The sequence below is a fragment of the Nannospalax galili genome, unplaced genomic scaffold, assembly GCF_000622305.1.
Source record: "Nannospalax galili isolate Female #2095 unplaced genomic scaffold, S.galili_v1.0 scaffold44, whole genome shotgun sequence".
NCBI classification, from domain to species: domain Eukaryota; kingdom Metazoa; phylum Chordata; class Mammalia; order Rodentia; family Spalacidae; genus Nannospalax; species Nannospalax galili.
The window spans coordinates 1,978,875-1,998,861 of record NW_008355789.1 but is presented as its reverse complement, the minus strand read 5'-3'; the positions used below and the strand labels follow the sequence as shown (position 1 = coordinate 1,998,861).

The following is a 19,987-nucleotide window of genomic DNA, read 5'->3' as shown; positions in this document are numbered from 1 at the left end:
TCCTTTCTCTCTCTGCATTCCTAAAGCTATCCTGGCCTTTTAGTCATACCTCAGGCTATACAAGACAGTAGTTTACCAAGAGTAGCCCGCTGCTATCGACACAATCGCCTGCCCGTTGTATGTTGGAAGAACTCAAGAAGTGGTACTCTGCTCCTCCGATCTGGAGGATTCCATGGGAAGGGAGTTGTTGGTCTTTTCAAATCTCAAAACTCCCCTCAAGCTGGTAAGCATCTCTCTACAGCACAACTTTCACTTGAAAATATTCCTAAAAATAAGCCAAGCATAGTAACACATGCCTGTAGTCTAAGTTCCTTGGGAGACTAAGGCAGTGTCACTTGAGCCCAGGAGTTTGAGGCCATCCTGTATACCATAGTGAGACCCAAACAGAGACTTGCTAAAAGTAAAGGGAATAAAACCTGGAATGCCAGTTGTATGGGGTCATCAATGCTTTTTCACTGTGCTACATATATACAGGACTGTGCTGAAGTAAGAATTGGACTTTGCACTGTGGGACTCCACCTTGAATTTACTATCACACTTAGTATATCTTGTCTTCACTTCAATTTTTTATTTTTTTATTTTTTGGTCTTCTTGAGACAGGGTCTCCCTGTCGCCCCAGCTGTCCTGGAACTCACTATGTAGACCAGGCTGGTCTTGAACTCACAGAGATCCGCCTGCCTCTGCCTCCCAAGTGCTGGGATTAAAGGCGTGCACCACCATGCCTGGCCACTTCAACTTTCAACAGAAATTAGTATAATATGAAGTCTTTGGTTGTAGACTGTTTTGATTCTAGAAAACTAGAATATCTACTAGTGAAAACTAGATTGTACCAGTGTTTTCTTTTTTCTGAGAAGTATCCAAATACATTTAACAGAGGCAAGTAGCGGTTTTGTCCCACATGGTATGAAACACCATGTCCTCTTCCTACAATACACATACACAACAACAGTAAACTCAACCAAAATGCTGTTTTAGGAAGTCAGGGAAATAGGAAGTGATACTGTCCTTTGCCCTAAGGACATGGCTAAAGCAGTAAAGTCTTGAGCTATATTTTGCTGACTTTCTCATGGGTTCTAGTTAAACTATGGCCTACTAATGTATTAGATATAATTAAAGGAATAGCATTCTTACATCTTTAGAATTTAAGTAAACCCAGAATCTTTGAGCACGTAAACTGTGTGGTTTTGAGTTGTGTTTTCATCCACTTCCTCCTGAACACTGGCCAATGTGTCCCTCCTATTTTGCTTGACTGAGAGCAGCACACACAGTACTACTGCATGCTGCCTGGCTTGGAGTCTCAGCGCTGGTAGTTAAAGGAAATTGATGTTTACCACTTTCTGTTCTGGGACTTCCCAAGCCAGAGTGTATAGTAGAGCACAAGCATATATAAGTATATAAAGTCTGTCATTTCAGGAGTACTGACAAGCTTCACTGAGCTTTTAGTAGGAAAAAAAGTGAGAGTTACTCCACTGTTTTCTGATTTATCTAAATATGGATTTACTGTATTGTATATTTTTGAATAAACACATTTGCTTACTTTTGATGTCTTTGAAATTGAGGTATGCCTCCTAATTGATTGATGTGGATAATATCATAGTTTAAAACAGCACATGCATCTTATAATTGATGACATCTTTAATTTTATAAAGTGTAATAATGGTTGCTGAATAGATGGCTCAGTGGTTAAGAGCACTGACCCAGGTTCAAATCCCAGCACCCACATGATGTCTAACATCCCTCCATAACTCTAGTTCCAGGGTATCCAACACCCTCTTCTGACCTCCCCAGGCACTGTACAACATGGGTGTACTTATGTACATGCAGACAATACACTCATGGAAAATAATAATAAAATGTTTTTAAAATAAAGTATAATAATGGCATCTTAGAGTAAATAAAAATAGTGCTATTTATTTTCTGAAGTAATAAGAAAATTTATGACTTCTTCTTGTCCGTTTAATGAACCCCTTCCTGATGCCACCTTAAAGTGCCTGAGCCTGCCAAGTAGGGATGGCACATCTGTAATTCCAGCACTGGCGGAGGTGGAGAGAGGAGGATCAGAATTTCAAAATCAGTGTCACCTGTATAGTGAGTTGGAGGCCATTCTGTGCTACATGAGACCCTGTCTCCAGATAATAAACACGGCAGGAGAGATTGGCTCAGCACCCACATGGCAGCTAACAACTGTCTGTAACACCAGTTCCAGAGGATCTGACGCCCTCTTCTGACATCCATGGGCACTGCACAACACATATGCAGGCAATATACTCATACATGAAATAAAAGTAACAAATATTTTTAAATAACAAATAGATAAAGTATCCAAACCCATTTCAGTGATACTGTTTTGCTGTACACAGACCAGGCTCATATTCCTGCCAACTATTTGCTTTCAGTTGTTTTTGTCTGTGTCTACTTTTTGTCTCCCTTTTAGAAGGACCAGGGAATCTGGCAAGAGTAACTACTATATTCTCCCTTTCTTCCTCCATGCTTCCATTCGCAAAGCTATTAGCTTATGTCCCCTATTAGGCCTGTGTGACATGATTGGAATCTGGCTTCTGGTATTATGAAATTCTCACCTCCACCTACTCTGGAATACCAAGGAAACCCAGCCTATCCTCTCTGTTCCCTCATAGAATCATGGGTAGAATATGTGATCATTAAGGAGATGTTGTTTATGAATTTTCATTTTGACTTGATTGGTTAATGGGAAGCTACACCTGTGTTTGGAAGGGTGGTCCTGTGCTGTCTTTCCAGATGTGGGCTCTTTGTGGGAGAATGATGAGCAAGTGAGTAGATGTGGTGAAACCAGCACCAGAAGACTAGCTAGCCATTTAATTGATCAGAGTTTTAAGTGGAACTGGTTTCTATATTTGGGTGTGGTAGCATAAAACTATGTGAAGGAAGTAAAACCCAGTGTATGTAAGAGCTTATTTTATTAACAAAGAGACAGATTATTTTATGTGATATCTATTTCATTTGTATTGTAGTTTCTACCTCCTCTTTAGAATCTTCCAGTAGCATAGAACAAGAAAAATACTTGCAGGCGTTATTAAATGCAGTTACTGTCCATCAGAAACTCAGAGGCAACAATACCCTTGCCATCAGGCCAGCACTTGCTCTATCTCCAGGTAAGATACAATAATAATTTTCTTGACAACTACTCTGAAAGGTCCGATCTGTTACTGGGGTTAGTCTTTTTAGTTACTTTGGCATGGCCCCTTAAAATTTTTACCCTGTAAGGCCATAACTTTAGTTCTTTTACTTAGAAATGAGAGTACCACTGTTAATGTTTAGTAACTAGCAACTTTATGTATAGATTCAATTATTTCCTTTTTAAAATAGTAATAAGGCCAAGAGGTAAGGAACATAAAGTAAATCTTTTTATCCCAGAATTTACTTTACATAAACTTTAAAATAGTATTGTGTAAGTTGAAAATCTGATTATTAAAAGTATATTTATGAAAATTATTGTGCATAAATTTGAAATCCCAATATTTAGCCTTTTATGATTTTTGCATTAATTTGTTTTCTAAAGATTTGGAAAAAGCCATTAAGACTTGTACTAATATTCTGTTTCAGTCATCATGTGATGGAACCCCAAAGGGTTCATGTAGAGGTAACCCTCATGTGCTAGACAGGAGCATGTGACTTGAGAAGTTGGTCTCTCTGGCTTAATCAGCTGTTGGAATCAGCTCAGCATAAGCAGAAAGTGGCTTTTCTTGCAAAGTAACATCATGCATGCCTTGCTTCACTTATCATTGAATTCTCTGATTGCACTTGCCAAACCTAACTATAATCTTTCAAATATGTGTTATCGCTGGTGAAATAATAACATTGCCTTATGATCTCTAATAAAGCTTTGGAAAAGTAACGTGTTTGGCAGCAATTAGACATGCTACTCATGAAGATAACTTTTTGTCATTTGAGTAATGTTAACCCAAACAACATGGTTTTTGTTCTTCTTTTTGGTTGACTTTAGGGACTGAAAGGAGGACTTCAAGAATGTCCACTGTGCTTAAGCAGGTAGTGCCAGGACATTTGGATGTAAACCCATCCAATAGCTTTGCTCGAGGAGGTTAGTAAGACTGACTTTATAACTGAGCACTGGTAAGCTTGAAAGCAGAAAGCATTTTTCTAGATAGTAGCTACTTTCAAAAATCAACTAATCATGGTTTCAGATTTTTCTTATTCTTCTCTAATGAATGATCAAATTTAATACTAGTATGATAACAAAGGAGTTTTGCCTTATGGGACAATGAGTATAATCATTAATGATGTCTTACATATTGATGAGTATGGGAAAACTGCAAGTGAGAGAAGCATGTTTAAATAGTGAATCAGCCCTGGAAGATCCACCAAGTTCACAGGGGAGAAAGAAGTGATATCAGACCAAGGCTGTGCTTCCAAAACCTATTAATTTTGCTATTTTCTGAAATACTAGTTTGGAGGACAAGCTAAAATGCTACCTAGATTTCTCTTTCCCCCACTTCCTCTGGGCTATAGTGCTGGCATAAGGAAACAAGATTAGTAGTATTTCTACTCTGGTCTGCATAGGTTTTCTTCTCACTCCCATACAATACTGAATCTCCTTGAAAACATACCACTTGGATGATCTTGTGTCTGCTTGGATATTGTCAATTATGGAAAATTTACTTCTTCCCAAAAGTAATCCTTTGCATATGTTAGCAACTCTTTGTTAGGAAATTCTTCCTCTTACTAACCTAAAACTCTACCACCACATAACTTTCACATTTTGACCCTTGCTCAGGTGTGCTGGCATACACCTATACTCCTAGCACTTAGGAGGCTCCGACAAAAAGATCGTGGGTTTAAGGCCAGCTTCAGAAGTTAAAAACTAAGTTTAATTTCTGACACTTCAGATCTTTAGCTTGAAAAACTGTCCTCATATTCACCCTCTAATAATTTTAGTTAATTCTGTGTATTACTAGTGTATTTGATTGTAGTCTGCTCACTGCCCTCATCACTTTTTGGACTGTACAGAATCAAACCCAGCACTCTGGGAGTTCAGGCAACCTGAGATTGCCTTATGGGGAAAGCTCCATTATGAAGCTAAGCCTATTCTGAGATTAATATCATTTGAAACCCCTATGGCTGCTTCACATGTGCTGTTGTCCTTAATGTACTAGCTTAGGAGGTTGCTTTTTGGCATAAGTATGCTATTCGTTGCACCTACAAAATTTTACCCTTCTGAACATTTTGAATGTGGACTACTACTGTTTTGCTATTTGGATGTCAGTTCTGTCTGCCAGTATATTAACTGCCTTTACAGGCCCCCTTGTCATCCATAGAATTTATTACTGTTCCCAAATTTTGTTTGAAAAGCAAAAAAAAAAAACAAGTCATAGCTTAAGAAAAAGGCAAAATCATGTAAGCGTCCCTAAAGAAAGAGATTGGTCTTACTGGCTACTTGTTGTTACTAAAATTCATCTGGCCCATGTTTTTAAATCCATGCTGAGCTTTTAAATTTAAGATTTGCTAATCTTTTTATTACCTGTGTCACAAAGAATGTTATGGTTATTTTGACAGGACTATAAGACTCAAGACTTTTTCCTGCAAATCACAAGTAGTCCATTAATTATCTATTCTAGAACATGGTTTCAGAGTCTGCATATAAGCCCTGTTTTGCAAAATATACCTTTTTCCCTTTTGAAAATCATACATATTTCCTGGTAGTCATAGGATATATTTTACTCTGTCTTGGCTAAGTTTTCTGAAATTTCAGTATTTGCTAAGAGCTATCAACTTTCTTGAGTCATCTTTTTAATTAATTTGTCAGGCCATGAAATTGGTATGTTTAATTTCTTAAGGCTACCATAACAAAGTACCACAAATTGGGTGGTTTAAATAAAATTAGTCACACAGTTTTAGAGCAGCCGGAAGTCCAGGATCAAGGTTATCAGCAGGTGGTTCTGAGGGCTGTGAGGGAGATTCTGTTTGCTGACTATCTCCTACCTGCTGAAGGTGGTCTGAAAATCTTTGACATTCATTGCCTGGATCTCTGTCTTTGTTTTGCATGGCACTCTCCTCTTGTGTCTATCTTCAAATTTCTCCTTTTATAAGGATAGCAGTCATGTTTTATTGGGGACCTACTCTATTCCAGTGTGACTTCATCTTGACTGATTATATCTATCATAATGCTATTTTCAAATATAATCCCTTCTGAGATACTATGGGTTAGAATTTCAACACTGGAATTTGGGAGGACACAGTGCAACTCGTAACAGTCATAAATAGCTTTTTTTTTCCTGAGTTTTTAGAATTTAAGATACAAACTTCATTCTCATTTCTTTCTCAACAGATTTGAAGTGAAAGTATAGTGATTTTTCTCCTAAGACCCCTGGTATTCTATTGTCAAGAACGCTTGTCAGATTTTTATTCAAGGTTGCAATTTGTCCTTTTTGTGTATATGGTACTGGGTATTGAAGCTAGGACCCCTACATGGTAGAAAAGCACTTCACCCTTTAATTATAGCCATAGCCCTTCTTATTGCTTTATTTACTATCCAAAAGTTTATATGGGTTGTGTGTCTTTGACCCCAAATCCCAGGAACCAGATGTCTGTCACATTTTAGAGGTTTTTAGATTTTGGAATATTTAAATTGACTTTGACAGGTCCTTCATTCAAAATCTGAAACTTTTTAGTACATCATGTCAGCATTGAAAAGTTTCAGATTTTTCAGCATTTTGGATTTCAGGTTCTTAAAATAGAGATGCTCAATCTGTATTGAGACAGGGTCTCCCTTTAGTCCCAGCTGCCTGGAACTCACTCTGTAGACCAGGCTGGCCTCGAACTCACAGAGGATCCTCCTGAGTGCTGAGATTAAAGACGTGCGCCACCACGCCCGGCTCCCACATTTTTATAAGATAAATTTTCAGTTAAAAATTTATCATTTTGGTTTGTGGCCCATTTCATTTATATATAAAGGTACCCGTGCCCAAATACTTCGTGTCATGAAGTACTGTGGACTTAGTATGCATACTTACTGCAGCTTTTTTGCACCTAGCCAGTTGCATCTGAAGTGGGACAAAGAAATGCAACCTCATTCTTTTCCTTTCTGTCTTTACTCCCAAAGCCTCCCAGTCTTCCAGTGTCATTAAAGGCATGATGGCGCATGCCTTTAATCCCAGCATGCAGGCAGATCCTCTGTGAGTTCAAGGCCAGCCTGGTCTACAGAGTGAGTTCCAGGCAGCTGGAGCTACAGGGAGACCCTGTCTCAAAAAGACCAAAATAAATTAATTAATAATAAATAAAGATAAATAGATGAGAGAGAGATTAGATAGATTAGACAGACAGACAGACAGACAGACAGACAGACAGACAGACAGATAGATAGATAGATAGATAGATAGATAGATAGATAGATAGATAGATGGACTACACCACCAGGCGTGGAAGCAGAGGCAGGCGACTCTCTGTGAGATCGAAGCCAGCTTGGTCTATATAATGAGTTCCAGGTGGGCTGGGACTAGGGAGATCCTGTCACTAAGAAGGGAGGTGGTCTGGAGAGACAGTTCAGCAGTTAAGAGCACTGGCTGCTCTTGCAGAGGACCTGGGTTCGATTCCCAGTATCCACATGGCAGCTAACAACCTCCATAACTCCAGTTCCAGGAGGGTCCAACACTGTCTTCTGACCTCAGTGGGCATTGTAGGATACAGGTGCACTTACACACATGCAGGCATTACACTCATACACAATAAAAAAAATTTTTAAGTAAATAAAATATTTATTTTAAAAACACAAATAAGAGATATTGAAGTTTACTTCAACATGCTCTTTGAGTCTTAGAGCTGCTTTATGTGTCTCTCTTACGTATATTTCCTCCTCACACAGTAACAGCAAAGGACTAGGGCAGGTAAGTTTGGAAAGTCTCCAAAGATTCCCTATTTACATTACCATGGCTGGCAGACACACAAAGTAAGACTAAGTACAGACACTTCCACACCCTACAACTTCATCTCTTGGTCCCAATTAAAGGTCCAGGTGTCTTCATTCTTCTAGAGATCTGTGCACAGCTTGAGAAGTTCCTCCTTTACTCCATATGAAGTCTCCTGTTTCTTAATTTTTCTTCTTAATCTTTCATTCTCTTGTTTCATAATCTTTTCCTTGACATACAGTCTTAAATTTTGGTTCACTTCTTACGTTATTTCCATTGTATGCCTTTCCTGTTCTGATGAGCACGAGTTGAAATTAACCATCATCTTTTTTGAGATCATTTTGCATTCATCATGCAGGTTGATGAGCTCATAAGGAAGGGGATATATCCTTTTTTATACAAAAAACACTTAAGGGGCTGGAGAGATGACTCAGCAGTTAAGAGCACTGACTACTCTTGTAGAGGACCCGGGTTCAATTCCCAGTACCCACATGGCAGCCAACAACCATCTGTAACTCCAATTCTAGTGGAATCCGACACTCTCTTCTGACCCCAGGGACATTGCGTGACTTGGGTGCACTTACATACATGTAGACAGTATGCTCATACGCATAAAATAAAAATAATAAAATATTTAAACAAAACCACTTAACAAAAAATAAAAATATGAATAACAATTGTTTTTCATTTCAATTTTATCCTTGAGTAGCTACCTCCAGGATAGATACTTAAGACACTATGTAAGATTGTTACATTGCCAAGTTTACACAGCAAATAGCAATATAATTAGTGTTATACTGTTTCTTGTGTCTCATGCATTGAACCACATTGAAGGTAAGGTACAGAACCTCCAGATACAACCTAAGTAGCTCTTCTCAGATTGGTACAAACAAAGTAGAGGGAACAGTACTGTTTCTTAGATAACACTCCTGCTAGACTGTAATATGTGTCCCATGACATGAATGACCTGTATCATTTCTTCACTGACACGGTCCTCTTAGCCAATCTGTTCTGGACAGGTTCAGGGTATATGGTTTAAAACCCTGTCTCCAAAAGAAGTGTATTTCAGATACATTCAAATTAAAACTGCAGTTTCACTGCTCAGTTTGTGACATAAGTAAATTAACGAACTTTATTTTTCAGTGTCCTTATCTTTAAAATTGAGACTATTAAATAGTACTTATGGTAGGTATAAAGAATAAATGAAATAATATTTGTGAAATGCTTAGTAATTGGCTCTCAAGAGTTCAATAAATCATTGAGCTAGTGCCTAATAATTGCTTTAAAAGGAAGAAAATTGGGTCTAAAGAGCTGTCTTAGCAGTTAAGAGCACCAGCTGCTCTTGCAGAAGACCCAGGTCAATTCCCAGCACCCACAAGACTGCTAACAGTTGTCAGTAACTCCATTTCCAGGGGATCTGACACCCTCTTGGACCCCCACAGGCATTTCATGCACATGGTATACTTATATACATGCAAGCAAAACACTCATACACAAAAAATTAAAATGATTCAGAAAATATTTTTAAAGGAAGAAGATTTACATTTGCTTTTAGAGTGCATTGAACCTCACTATCTCAAGGCTAGAATGTAGAGGCATCTGCTTTAAATCTAGGCCAGTAACTTTCAGACTTTTCTGATCATAACAAGAAATACATTTTATATTTTCATGTATATAAACATTCATTTTATATCACAATTCAGATTATTATCTAAGCCACAATACAAAATATTCTGAAAAAATAACAAAAATAGTATACCAAGTGCAGCACACATAGTATTTTTTTATTGTAGCCTATAATCTGTTTTTAAAGACATACTAATTTAACGTATTGAAATGATTCACCAGCCACTGAGGGAATCCTGCAGTTTGGAAAAATTCACTGTAGACCTTCTGCTGGTGTTAAGTACTCTGGGTGTCTAGAACTCACTTGGGAAATCGAAGTCATTCGTAGCAGCACTGATGCAGTAGGTAATGACTTCCAGATGAGACTCCAGTTCTCAAAGCCCCCCTGGCCCCATAACAGTAATGACAGTTTTTTGTTTTGTTTTGTTTTGTTTGGTCTTTTTGAGACAGGGTCTCCCTGTAGCCCCAGCTGTCCTGGAACTCACTGTGTAGACCAGGTTGGCCTTGAACTCACAGAGATCCGCCTGCCTCTGCCTCCCGAGTGCTGGGATTAAAGGCATGCACCACCACACCCAGCTAGTAATGACAGTTTTATCATTGCTGATTTTCTGCTACGTGATACACACTAGGCAGTTTTTCACTAATGACCTTCTATTTTGGAATGTGTTTAATGTCTCTTGTTTAATACTATATTCACTTTTTTAGTGCAAATAATCAAGTTAAAAATATACAAGAGCTCATAGTGCATTCATTTACAAAAGACATTAATCAACATAGCAGTGTCTACAAATCTGGCTGTGAGCATGGATATAAGAACAATCATGATTAGGTCACTACTTTTGCAACACAATCCTATAAAGAATATGCAAAAAAAAATCACAAAAGCAGTGTGAACAGATTTTAAATAGAGCTCCCTACTCTCTGGACTAGTTAGGAATGTCTGTCAGAGGAGCTGACATTATACCTGCTTAAGGAAAAAGTAGAAATTTGCCAAGTAAAGCAGGGAGACTAGTGCACAGAGGACTGATGAGTCAGGGGATCGCTCAACCACTCAGGCTTCACTGGAGTCATCTTAGTGTCCTGCATTCCAATTGAAAAGCTCAAAAATTTGGCAGAATGAAAGCAGCTGGCCACACAGGAAGTAGTGTACCTTTGTTGTGCCCTCCTTGGTCCTTATTCTGTCTTTCAGCCAGAACTTACATAGCTCCTGCTCTCTGGCATCCTTTGGCTGTTAAAGCCATATGTACCCATCATTTTTTGCTTCCAAAGAATGAGATAGAAATGAAAAAAAGTCTAATGTTTTTTCTTTGACCATATTTTGAATCCATGTTTTATGCAATTTTGCATCATAAAGCTAATACTGCTATTGAAGTTTTGATTCTGAAATCATAATTATTTCCCTCAAATGATTTGAAGAGTTCCTTTGCTCAGAAAATTATTTAACTATTCACTGTTTTTATTACCAAGTTAAGTTTGCCATAGTCACAAAACACTATCTGTCTATTGGGGGAAAAAAACTATTACTCAAATTACAAAATATTGTCTCTAGTCCTGCCCATCATTTTGATTCAGATAAGAACTTTAAGAGAAGTCCTGTACTTCAGCCATCACAAGCTATCATATTGGTGGTATTAGGTGTTGTCACAGGATCGTGTTTGCTGCTTACAACTTTATTTTTTAAAAAGGAATATAATTTGTAAATGCAGAGAAGAGAAGGAAGGCAGTGTGGCAATGCTTAATGCTTTACTGCAGAAACATGCCCTTAGTTATTCCAAATGGTTGCTGATGCTTCATTGTTTCCTTACTCAAAGAAATGTGTTGGACAACACAGTGTTTACCAGTCTCCTTCATTATAAGGATCAGCATACGCCTGACATGGACATACATACCTCAAATTCCTTAATTTTTATTATATAAGCTTATTTCTGACTGACAGTCTTCAAAAGCTTATTCCATTTGGCATAATTTTTTTGGTGGCACCCGCTGCTGTGTTGTTCATTTCATTGTGCTTATAGTATTTATAAACAGCTGCTGAAAATTCATTTAATAGGCATTCAAGTCATCTTTTTTGTGATTGTGAAGCTTTCTGTTTGTTAATTAAAGCCCCTTGTATTTACATTTTCTTCCTATGTTAACTTAATCTTAAAAACTAAACATTCTTCTCTTACTCATTTGCTCTGATGTTTACTGCTATATACATTTCATTTCTCTTGTCTCTAACCTTACCTCCCAGTGCATGGGTACAGAGATAAATGTTTCACTCAGTCAAATCCCAAATCTCCAGCTAAGGAAACAGTCTGTAATCAAGGTACTGTATTATTGTCCCAATGTGTCACCTTTTAAACCATCTTCATGTGAAAGTAAATGTTACAAGTGATTTTTCATGTTTGTCAAATTATATCCTTTATTCTCATCTACATTGTGACTTTCCTATGATTCCATTTAAAAACATTTTCCATAATGTCTATGGAAAGCATATAGATTACATAGAACAGTACCTTCATGTTAAGCAGAAATCACCTACCATACCCTTTCTTGAAAACTGGTCTATTAGCTCCATAAATGCTGATAGAGAGAAGGTGATATAACAATACAGTGGAGACATCTAGTCATTTAAAAACCTGACTTGATGTATCACTAGAAAAAGATTAAAGCTTCTGAAACAGCCTTTCCAGATGTACACAAAAAGAAACAACTCCAGAGTGGTCCTCCACCCTGTTCTCTCATCATGGAGCTGAACTCCATGTTCACCAGGCCTGTATGAGAGGCTTTGCTGCTTTGAAGGTGCCACAGTGCCAGTCAGATTTGAGAATGAGTGTGTGCCTGTTAAACATTGAATCATCTCATGCACAGAAACTTTTGATGTTTCTAATTAATATAAATTAAGTCAGCTTACGTGATAAACCTCTTCTGTTTAGCATGGACTTTCTCTTCTTGAAAGATGTCTGCTTCTGACTATACATTTTAAATACTCCTAAAATTAAATGAAATGCACATTACTAAATTTATAATTTCTCACTACTTATGGATACTGGAAAAACTGTAATACAATTTTTACTTGTTTAAAATTACATAATTTTCCTGGATGTGGTGGGCACATGCTTTTAATCCTAGCACCTGGGAAGCAGAGGTGGGTGGATCTCTGTGACATCAAGGCCAGCCTGGTCTACATAGTGAGTTCTCAGCCAGCCAGTGCTACATAGTGAAACCATGTCTCAAAAAAATTAAAATTAAAATTAAAAATTACATTATTTTGATCTAACTTGTAATACAAATATAAGTTCTATATCCAGCCTCTGGTTTTAGTAGATTAGTAAGTTTCTAGTTTATCTTATAGTCTAGATTTCTTGTTGAAGTGACTGAGCAGAAGTACATTCATTCCCTCTGGGTGAAACTCTAAGAGACTGAGTCACTCTCTTCTCCTTCCTGGGCTTCCTGTTCTCCTGCCCACAGTGTTTCCAGTGTCAGCACACTATTTCTACTTAGGATCTTGTATTTACTTTTGAATAATGAATTTATGACAGCATTATGAAATGGAACCTAAATGATTTCTTAAATTCTTCTGAATCTGTGTGATTTTAAAATACTATATTCAATGTTTATATTGCAAAAAATAAATGGCAAATGATCAGTATGACCCATGACTTAGATTGATTAACTGCTATTACCCCTAAAACTAGCTCTAGAGCATTCATTTTATTCAATGGCATTCCCACATTATCTCACTCTATTTTTTTGGCTTTTGTAAAGGCGTATGGGCAAGTCTTCGTTCCAGCACTCGCTTGATCAGCTCTCCAACATCCTTCATTGATGTTGGTGCACGGCTGGCAGGCAAGGATCACTCAACCTCCTTCAGTAACAGCGCTTATCTACAAAACCAGCTCTTGAAAAGACAAGCGGCCCTTTATATATTTGGTGAAAAGTCACAGCTAAGGGTAAGATTTTTTTTTTCTGTCACTTAGAAAATATGTGGAAACACAAAGGCAACTTATAAAACCTGCCACAAACTAACTTTACCAGAAGTTTTTTATAGCATGATTCTTAACCTAGACTTAATAATCTCAAAAAATATTTATATTGCCAGGTGTGGTGGCACACGCCTTTAATCCCAGCACTGGGAGGCAGAGGCAGGCAGATCTCTGTGAGTTCAAGGCCAGCCTGGTCTACATAGTGAGTTTCAGGATAGCTGGGGCTACAGAGAGACCCTGTCTCAAAAAGACCAAAAAAAAAAAAAAATTTGTATTTAGCTCAAAACCAGGCATGGTGGTACATGCCTGGATTTTAGTACTCAGAAGGAAGAGAACAGAGGATCAGGAATTCAAGGCCAGCTTCAGCTATGAGAACCTTGTCTCAAGAAAACAAAAAAGAGGCTAAAAAGATAACTCAGTAAAGTACTTGGCCACACAAGCATGAGGACTTGAGTTTAGTGCCCAGGACCCACATGAAAAACTGGTTGTGGAGGTGCACACTTGTTATTACAGTACTGGGGAGGCAAGACGGAATCCCTGGCACTCACTGGCCAGCGAGCCCAACTTAAACAGTGAGCCTCAGATTCCAGTGAGACTCTGAACAAACAGGTATATGGGATGGAGAGATGGCTCCAGCAGTTAAAACACTTACCATGCAAGCATGAGGACCTTGGATCCCCAGAAATCTACTTATATGTCAGGTGGGTGACCTGCCTGTAATTCCAGCCTTTGGCAAGGCAGGATCCCTAGAGCAAACTGGCTTGCAAGACTAGCCATATCAGGCATCTCTGGGTTTGACTGAGAGACCCTGCCTGGACAAATAAGGTGAAAGAGCAGTTGAGAATGAGTCCTAACATCAACCTGGGGCCTCCACATGCATACTCTACGTACACATGCATGCACACCCACACACAAAAACATGCATACACCATACACACATGGAAAATAGAAAAGGGGGAGGTGGAACCTCTGACCTCCACACACACCCAAACATACTTGCATGCATACTCCCCACACATTAACGTGCACACACAAAAAAAATTTTTGTTTTTTAAATGAGCTGTTCATATTTATGCATACATATATATGCATATGTATCTATGTATATATATTTATGGATGGCTGGATGTGTGTGTATTACATTACCCATGAAGATAAGTATTTATTTAAACTTCTGAAAATCAACATAAGTATTAGGGATATTAGGAAGTATAAATATAGATACAGCTTATTTAGACTGTATTTCCACTGTCTTCATTCAGTTTCCACAGGGATCTGTGCTGTATAAAAATAATTGGGTTTTATTCTTGTAAACTAATACAGAAGGCTACAGAAAGTAGAGAAAAGATGAAAAAGAATTGGATTACGATACTGCATATGGTGACCAGGGAAGGATGAAGCCAGGTTCTCTAATACTTTTCAAAACATGTTATGAGATGGATCGGATAATTCAAAATATCAGATGCTAATTAATTTTAGACTATTATTATGCTAAAGAACGTCATTGTATAAGATCTCATAAATTGGGGGGCTGGAGAGATGGCTCAGCAGTTAAGAGCACTGGTTGTTCTTGCAGAAGACCTGGGCTCGAATCTCAGCCCCCACATGGCAGCTAACAACTGTCTGTAACTCCAGTTCCAGGGGATCCAACAGCCTCTTCTGTCCTCTGCAGGCATTGCATGACACAGCTGCTCTTATCTACATGCAGGCAATACACGCATACACATAAAATAAAAATTAATTTTAAAAAAAGATCTCATAAATCGTTTTTACACACAAAAAAAAAAGATATCAAAAAGCCAGGCGTGGTAGCGCACGTCTGTAGTCCCAGCACTTGGGAGGCAGAGGCAGGCGGATCTCTGTGAGTTCAAGGCCAGCCTGGTCTACATAATGAGTTCCAGGCCAGCTGGTGCCGCAGGGAGACCCTGTCTCATAAAGAACAGTAATTTCTTAAGTTCAATGTTTTCCACATCGTACATTAAAAAACAACTGTGCCAGTGAATTGGCTCAGTGGGTAAAGGGACTTGCCATTAAGTCAGATGACCTAAGATTGCTACCCAGAACCCACATGGCTCCTACTCCCGACCTCCGCACTCATATACACACACATAAGATGAATAAGTGCTTTTTTTTTCTTTTTTTGGCCTTTTTGAGACAGGGTCTCCCTGTAGCCCCAGCTGTCCTGGAACTCACTTTGTAGACCAGGCTGGCCTTGAACTCACAGAGATCCACGTGCCTCTTGCCTCCCAAGTGCTGGGATTAAAGACGTGAGCCACCACACCCGGCTATAAGTGCATTTTAAAAAATTTGTTTTTAATGTGTATTCATGTATTGCCTACGTGTAAGTAAGTGCACCTGTGTCGTGTAATGCCCATGGAGGTCAGAAGAGGCTGTCAGATTCCCTGGAACTGGAGTTATGGACAGTTAGCTGCCATGTGGGTACTGGGATTCGAACCCGGGTCTCTGCAAGAACAGCCAGTGTTCTTAACCATTGACCTATCTGTCCAGCCCCCATAAGTACATTTTTTAATCTAAAAAAAAAAAATGTTATTTCTGTCAGGAAATTGAAGCATTTGTTAATTCAGAAATCTGAAAGTTCAGCCCTGAGCAATCTAGACAGACCTTTGGCTGAACCACAGAGTAGAGGCTATGTGCAAGCTGCTCTCAGCAGGAGCCCGGATGCTCTGCCCTTGAGATGCCAGTAACTGAGTCATCTCTGCTGTAACAGGCTGGAGGGCTAACTTTTCCTACTACCTAGATAGTTGTAATCACCAGTCACTAACCTCTGTACGGTGGAAGGTAAAAAACCTCTAGGTAATGCTGTTCTTTAAATCTGCATGCATGTCTTCTGATAAAGCAGCTAATTGTATATCTAGAAAAACAGAACCCTTATGAACAGCAATCCAGGGTAGCCTGCACAACTTTCTTGACACCAGTGTCCTTTCCAGAACTTGGGCCTTCCATTCTTTTGCACATTTACATGACCTGAGTCACTTTCTAATGTTTGACTCCCTGAATGCTCACCTCTGCTGTTCTCTTTCTGCATGGGATCTCAGAGCATCTATGGGAGCATGTATATTTGAATGAGAAAGGCAGACTACTTAGGACCTATTCTTTCTTGCTCCCCTCCCTTCCTCCTTCCCTTTTTCTTCCTTCCTGTGTGTCTTTTATCAATAAGTCTTATATTTAAAAAACATAATTCTGGGTCTGGAGAGATGGCTCAGTGGTAAAGAACACTGGCTGCTCTTGCAGAGGACCCAGGTTCAATTTCCAGCACCCACTTGGTAACTGACCATCTGTAGCTCCTGTTCCAGGGAATCCAATGCCCTCTTCTGACCTCTTTGGGCGTTGCATGACATGGGTGCACTTACATACACGCAGGCAATACACTCATACACATAAAATAAAAATGAAATATTTTTTAAAACATAATTCTACCACACATAAGGCTGTTAGGATTTTTACACATTGCATATTAATTTTCATTACCTGTGTGTGTGTGTGTGTGTGTGTGTGTGTGTCATACTGCTCTTATCTGTCTGAAGTGTTCCACATTCTAGCTATCACTATACTGTCCAGATTCAACTGCATACCTTTGTCTTCCAGCAAAGGAAGCGAAAAGGAAAGCCAGTGACGGTTACTTATTCCAAAAATAACCTTATAAATGCCTTTATCTTTTAAAATTCATAATTATTAGCAGTAACAAATTTCTTATAACCCAATGGCACATCTCAACACTGCTCAATATCTCCCGGTTTAGGCTGGCATTCCTAACTCACAGATAGTTAGGAAATAATAAACAATCTGTTTTTCTTGAAACTATCTTTTCTCTACTATTTTTTTTCTAATAGAAGTGAACTAGTGTAGGCTCCTGATCTGAAGCCCTAACTGACATCATGTTTCCATGTTGTATAATAGTTTTCATAATCACTTCAGTCACTCTTTAGCATCTAATATGGTTGGGTATTTAGGTTTCTTTTTTTTCTATATATAAAATTATAATTACATTTATGAAAATTTAGGAGGTATTTTGTTACCTTTTTAAAAAGATTTGTTTAAAAGATTGTGTGTGTGTGTGTGTGTATATGTATGTGTGTGTTCCCATGTCCCCATGCATGCATGCGTGCACATGCAGTTACCTGTGAAGACCAGAAGAGGGCATCAGATCCTCTGGAGCTGAAGTACAGGTGGTTGTGAGCCACGTGACATGGGTGCTGGGAACCAACCTCCAGTCCTGTGCAAAAGCAGGAAGCACTCTTAAGCACTGATCCATGTCTCCAGGCCCTCAATACTTTTTATTGAGATAAAATTTAGTAGAATTTTCCCCTATATTTTAAATTTCATCAGAATAGTTTTGTTTTTTAATATATATGAATGAGTGTTTTGCCTGTGTGTATGTAAGTGAACCATGTTGTGCAATGCCTATGGAGGTCAGAAGAGGGCATTGAATCCCCTGGAATTAGCATTATGGACAGCTGTTAGCCACCGTGTGGGTGCTAGGAATCAAACCCTGGTCCTCTACAAGAGCAGCCAGTACTCTTAACCACTGACCCATCTCTCCAGCCCCAGAATAGCTTTGTAAAAATTCGTTTGGGGGCTGTACCCAATTTTAATTCCTAGCACCCATGTCACATGGTGGACAGCTACCTGTAACTACAGTTCCAGGGCATCTGACACCCTCTTGTGATCTCAGTATGCTCATGTGCACACAGACACACATATATATGTACACATAATTAAAAATGAAATTTTAATTGAATTTTAATTTTTTTAGACAGGGTCTTGCTACAGGATAGGTAGCTCAGGCTGGCCTCAGGATCCTTCTACATCAGATTCTTAAGTGCTGGCATTACAAGCATGGTCCACCATGCCTGGCTAAAAATGAAATTATTAGTACAAAAAACCTTTTATTTTTAATTTTATTTATTTTTATTTTATGTGTATGAGTGTTATGTTATGCCTGCATGTTTGTAAGTGAACCTGTGTTGGGCAGTGCCTGTGGAAGTCAGACGAAGGCCTTGGGATTCCCTGGAACTGGAGTTACAGACAGTTGTTAGCAACCATGTAGGTGCTGGGATTTGAACCCAGGTCCTCTGCAAGAGCATCCAGTACTTTTAACTGCTGAACAATATCTCCAGCCCCAGAAACTTTTTTTTATAATGCATATTAGAAATGCCATTTTTAAATTGGGATGTAGCTCAGCGTTAGAGTATTTGCCTACATGTATAAGGAACCAGTGTGGTGGCACATGGCTATAATTCTACACTTGGGAGGCTGAAGTATGAGCATCTTGAGTTCAAAGCCAGCGTGAACGACATAGTAAGACTGGATCTCAAACAAACTTAAGATTATTTTTTTAATTTTTATTTTTTTATTTTATGTGTATGCATGTATTGCCTGCATGTAGGTAAGTGAACCACAAATGTATCTGCAGGTATATGTGCCTTTGGAGGCCAGAAGATGTCAGCCTCAGGTGTACTCTTCAGGATGCTGTCCACCTCCTTTGAGACAGGGCCTCACAATGGTCTGGAGTTCACCAATTAGGCAAGACTGGCTGGCCAGTGAGCTCCAGAGATGCACCTGACTCTACCTTCCAGGTGCTGAGATTTCAAGCACATGCCATCACACCCAGCATTTTTACATGGGTTCTGTGAATCAAACTCAGGCCCTCATGCTTGCAAGGCAAGCACTTTACCAACTGAGCCATTCCTGAAGCCCTTCTTTAATAAAAAAAAAAAACAAAAAAACTTTGCAGCACTCAGCCAAGTCTTATTGAAAGCAGAAGCACACATACTTACATATACAGCAAGGCAAACAGATAGACCCCCTCATGGGAAGGGGATCCAGAATCCTTTCTTTTAAATTTTTAATAGGACTTTTACAACTAAAATAATCAATATTAAACATTAAAGGGACCAAATGTTTATGTCCTTGTGGTAGTTTTGTTTGTTTTTCAGTTGTAAAAATAACAAAATTTACCATCCTAACCACTTCAAGTACATAATTTAATATTAAATACATTCACATTGTCGTGCAGCTAATCTCCAGAATACAACTTTATCCTTTGAAAAGCATATGATCCGCCAGGCGTGGTGGTGCATGCTTTTAATCTCAGAACTTGGGAGGCTGAGGCAGGCTCATCTCTATGAGATCAAGGCCAGCCTGTTCAGGGCTGGAGAGATGGCTCAGCAATTAAGAACACTGGCTGTTCTTGCAGAAGACCCGGGTTTGAATCCCAGCACCCACATGGCTCGAGGGCACTGCATGACACAGGTACATTTACCTATATGCAGGCAATACACACATACACATAAAATAAAAATAAATAAAAATTTTTTAAAAATTAAAAAAAAAAAATAAGGCCAGCTTGTTGTCCATAGCAAGTTACAGGACAACTGTGTCTACAGGGAGACCTATCTCAAAAAAGACAAAAAAAAAGAAAAAGCAGATGAAGAGAATGAATGAGAAACTGAGAAAATCCATTCACTCTTTGGC

At 38.7% G+C, this 19,987-nt stretch overlaps 1 protein-coding gene across 4 annotated transcripts in view; it reads left to right on the top strand.

Moving 5' to 3' along the window:
* The window catches only part of Sbf2 (SET binding factor 2), a 412,775-nt gene that overhangs the window by 354,741 nt on the left and 38,047 nt on the right, over positions 1–19,987 (top strand). For 3 of the 4 annotated variants that reach the window (XM_029556331.1, XM_029556330.1, XM_017803274.2), the window contains 4 exons: positions 27–223; positions 2,991–3,131; positions 3,983–4,078; positions 13,275–13,459. In XM_029556331.1, coding sequence (XP_029412191.1) covers positions 27–223; positions 2,991–3,131; positions 3,983–4,078; positions 13,275–13,459 — 619 coding nt within the window. The remainder of the gene's footprint in view (positions 1–26; positions 224–2,990; positions 3,132–3,982; positions 4,079–13,274; positions 13,460–19,987) is intronic. The other variant, XM_008853457.2, reaches the window with a different exon arrangement.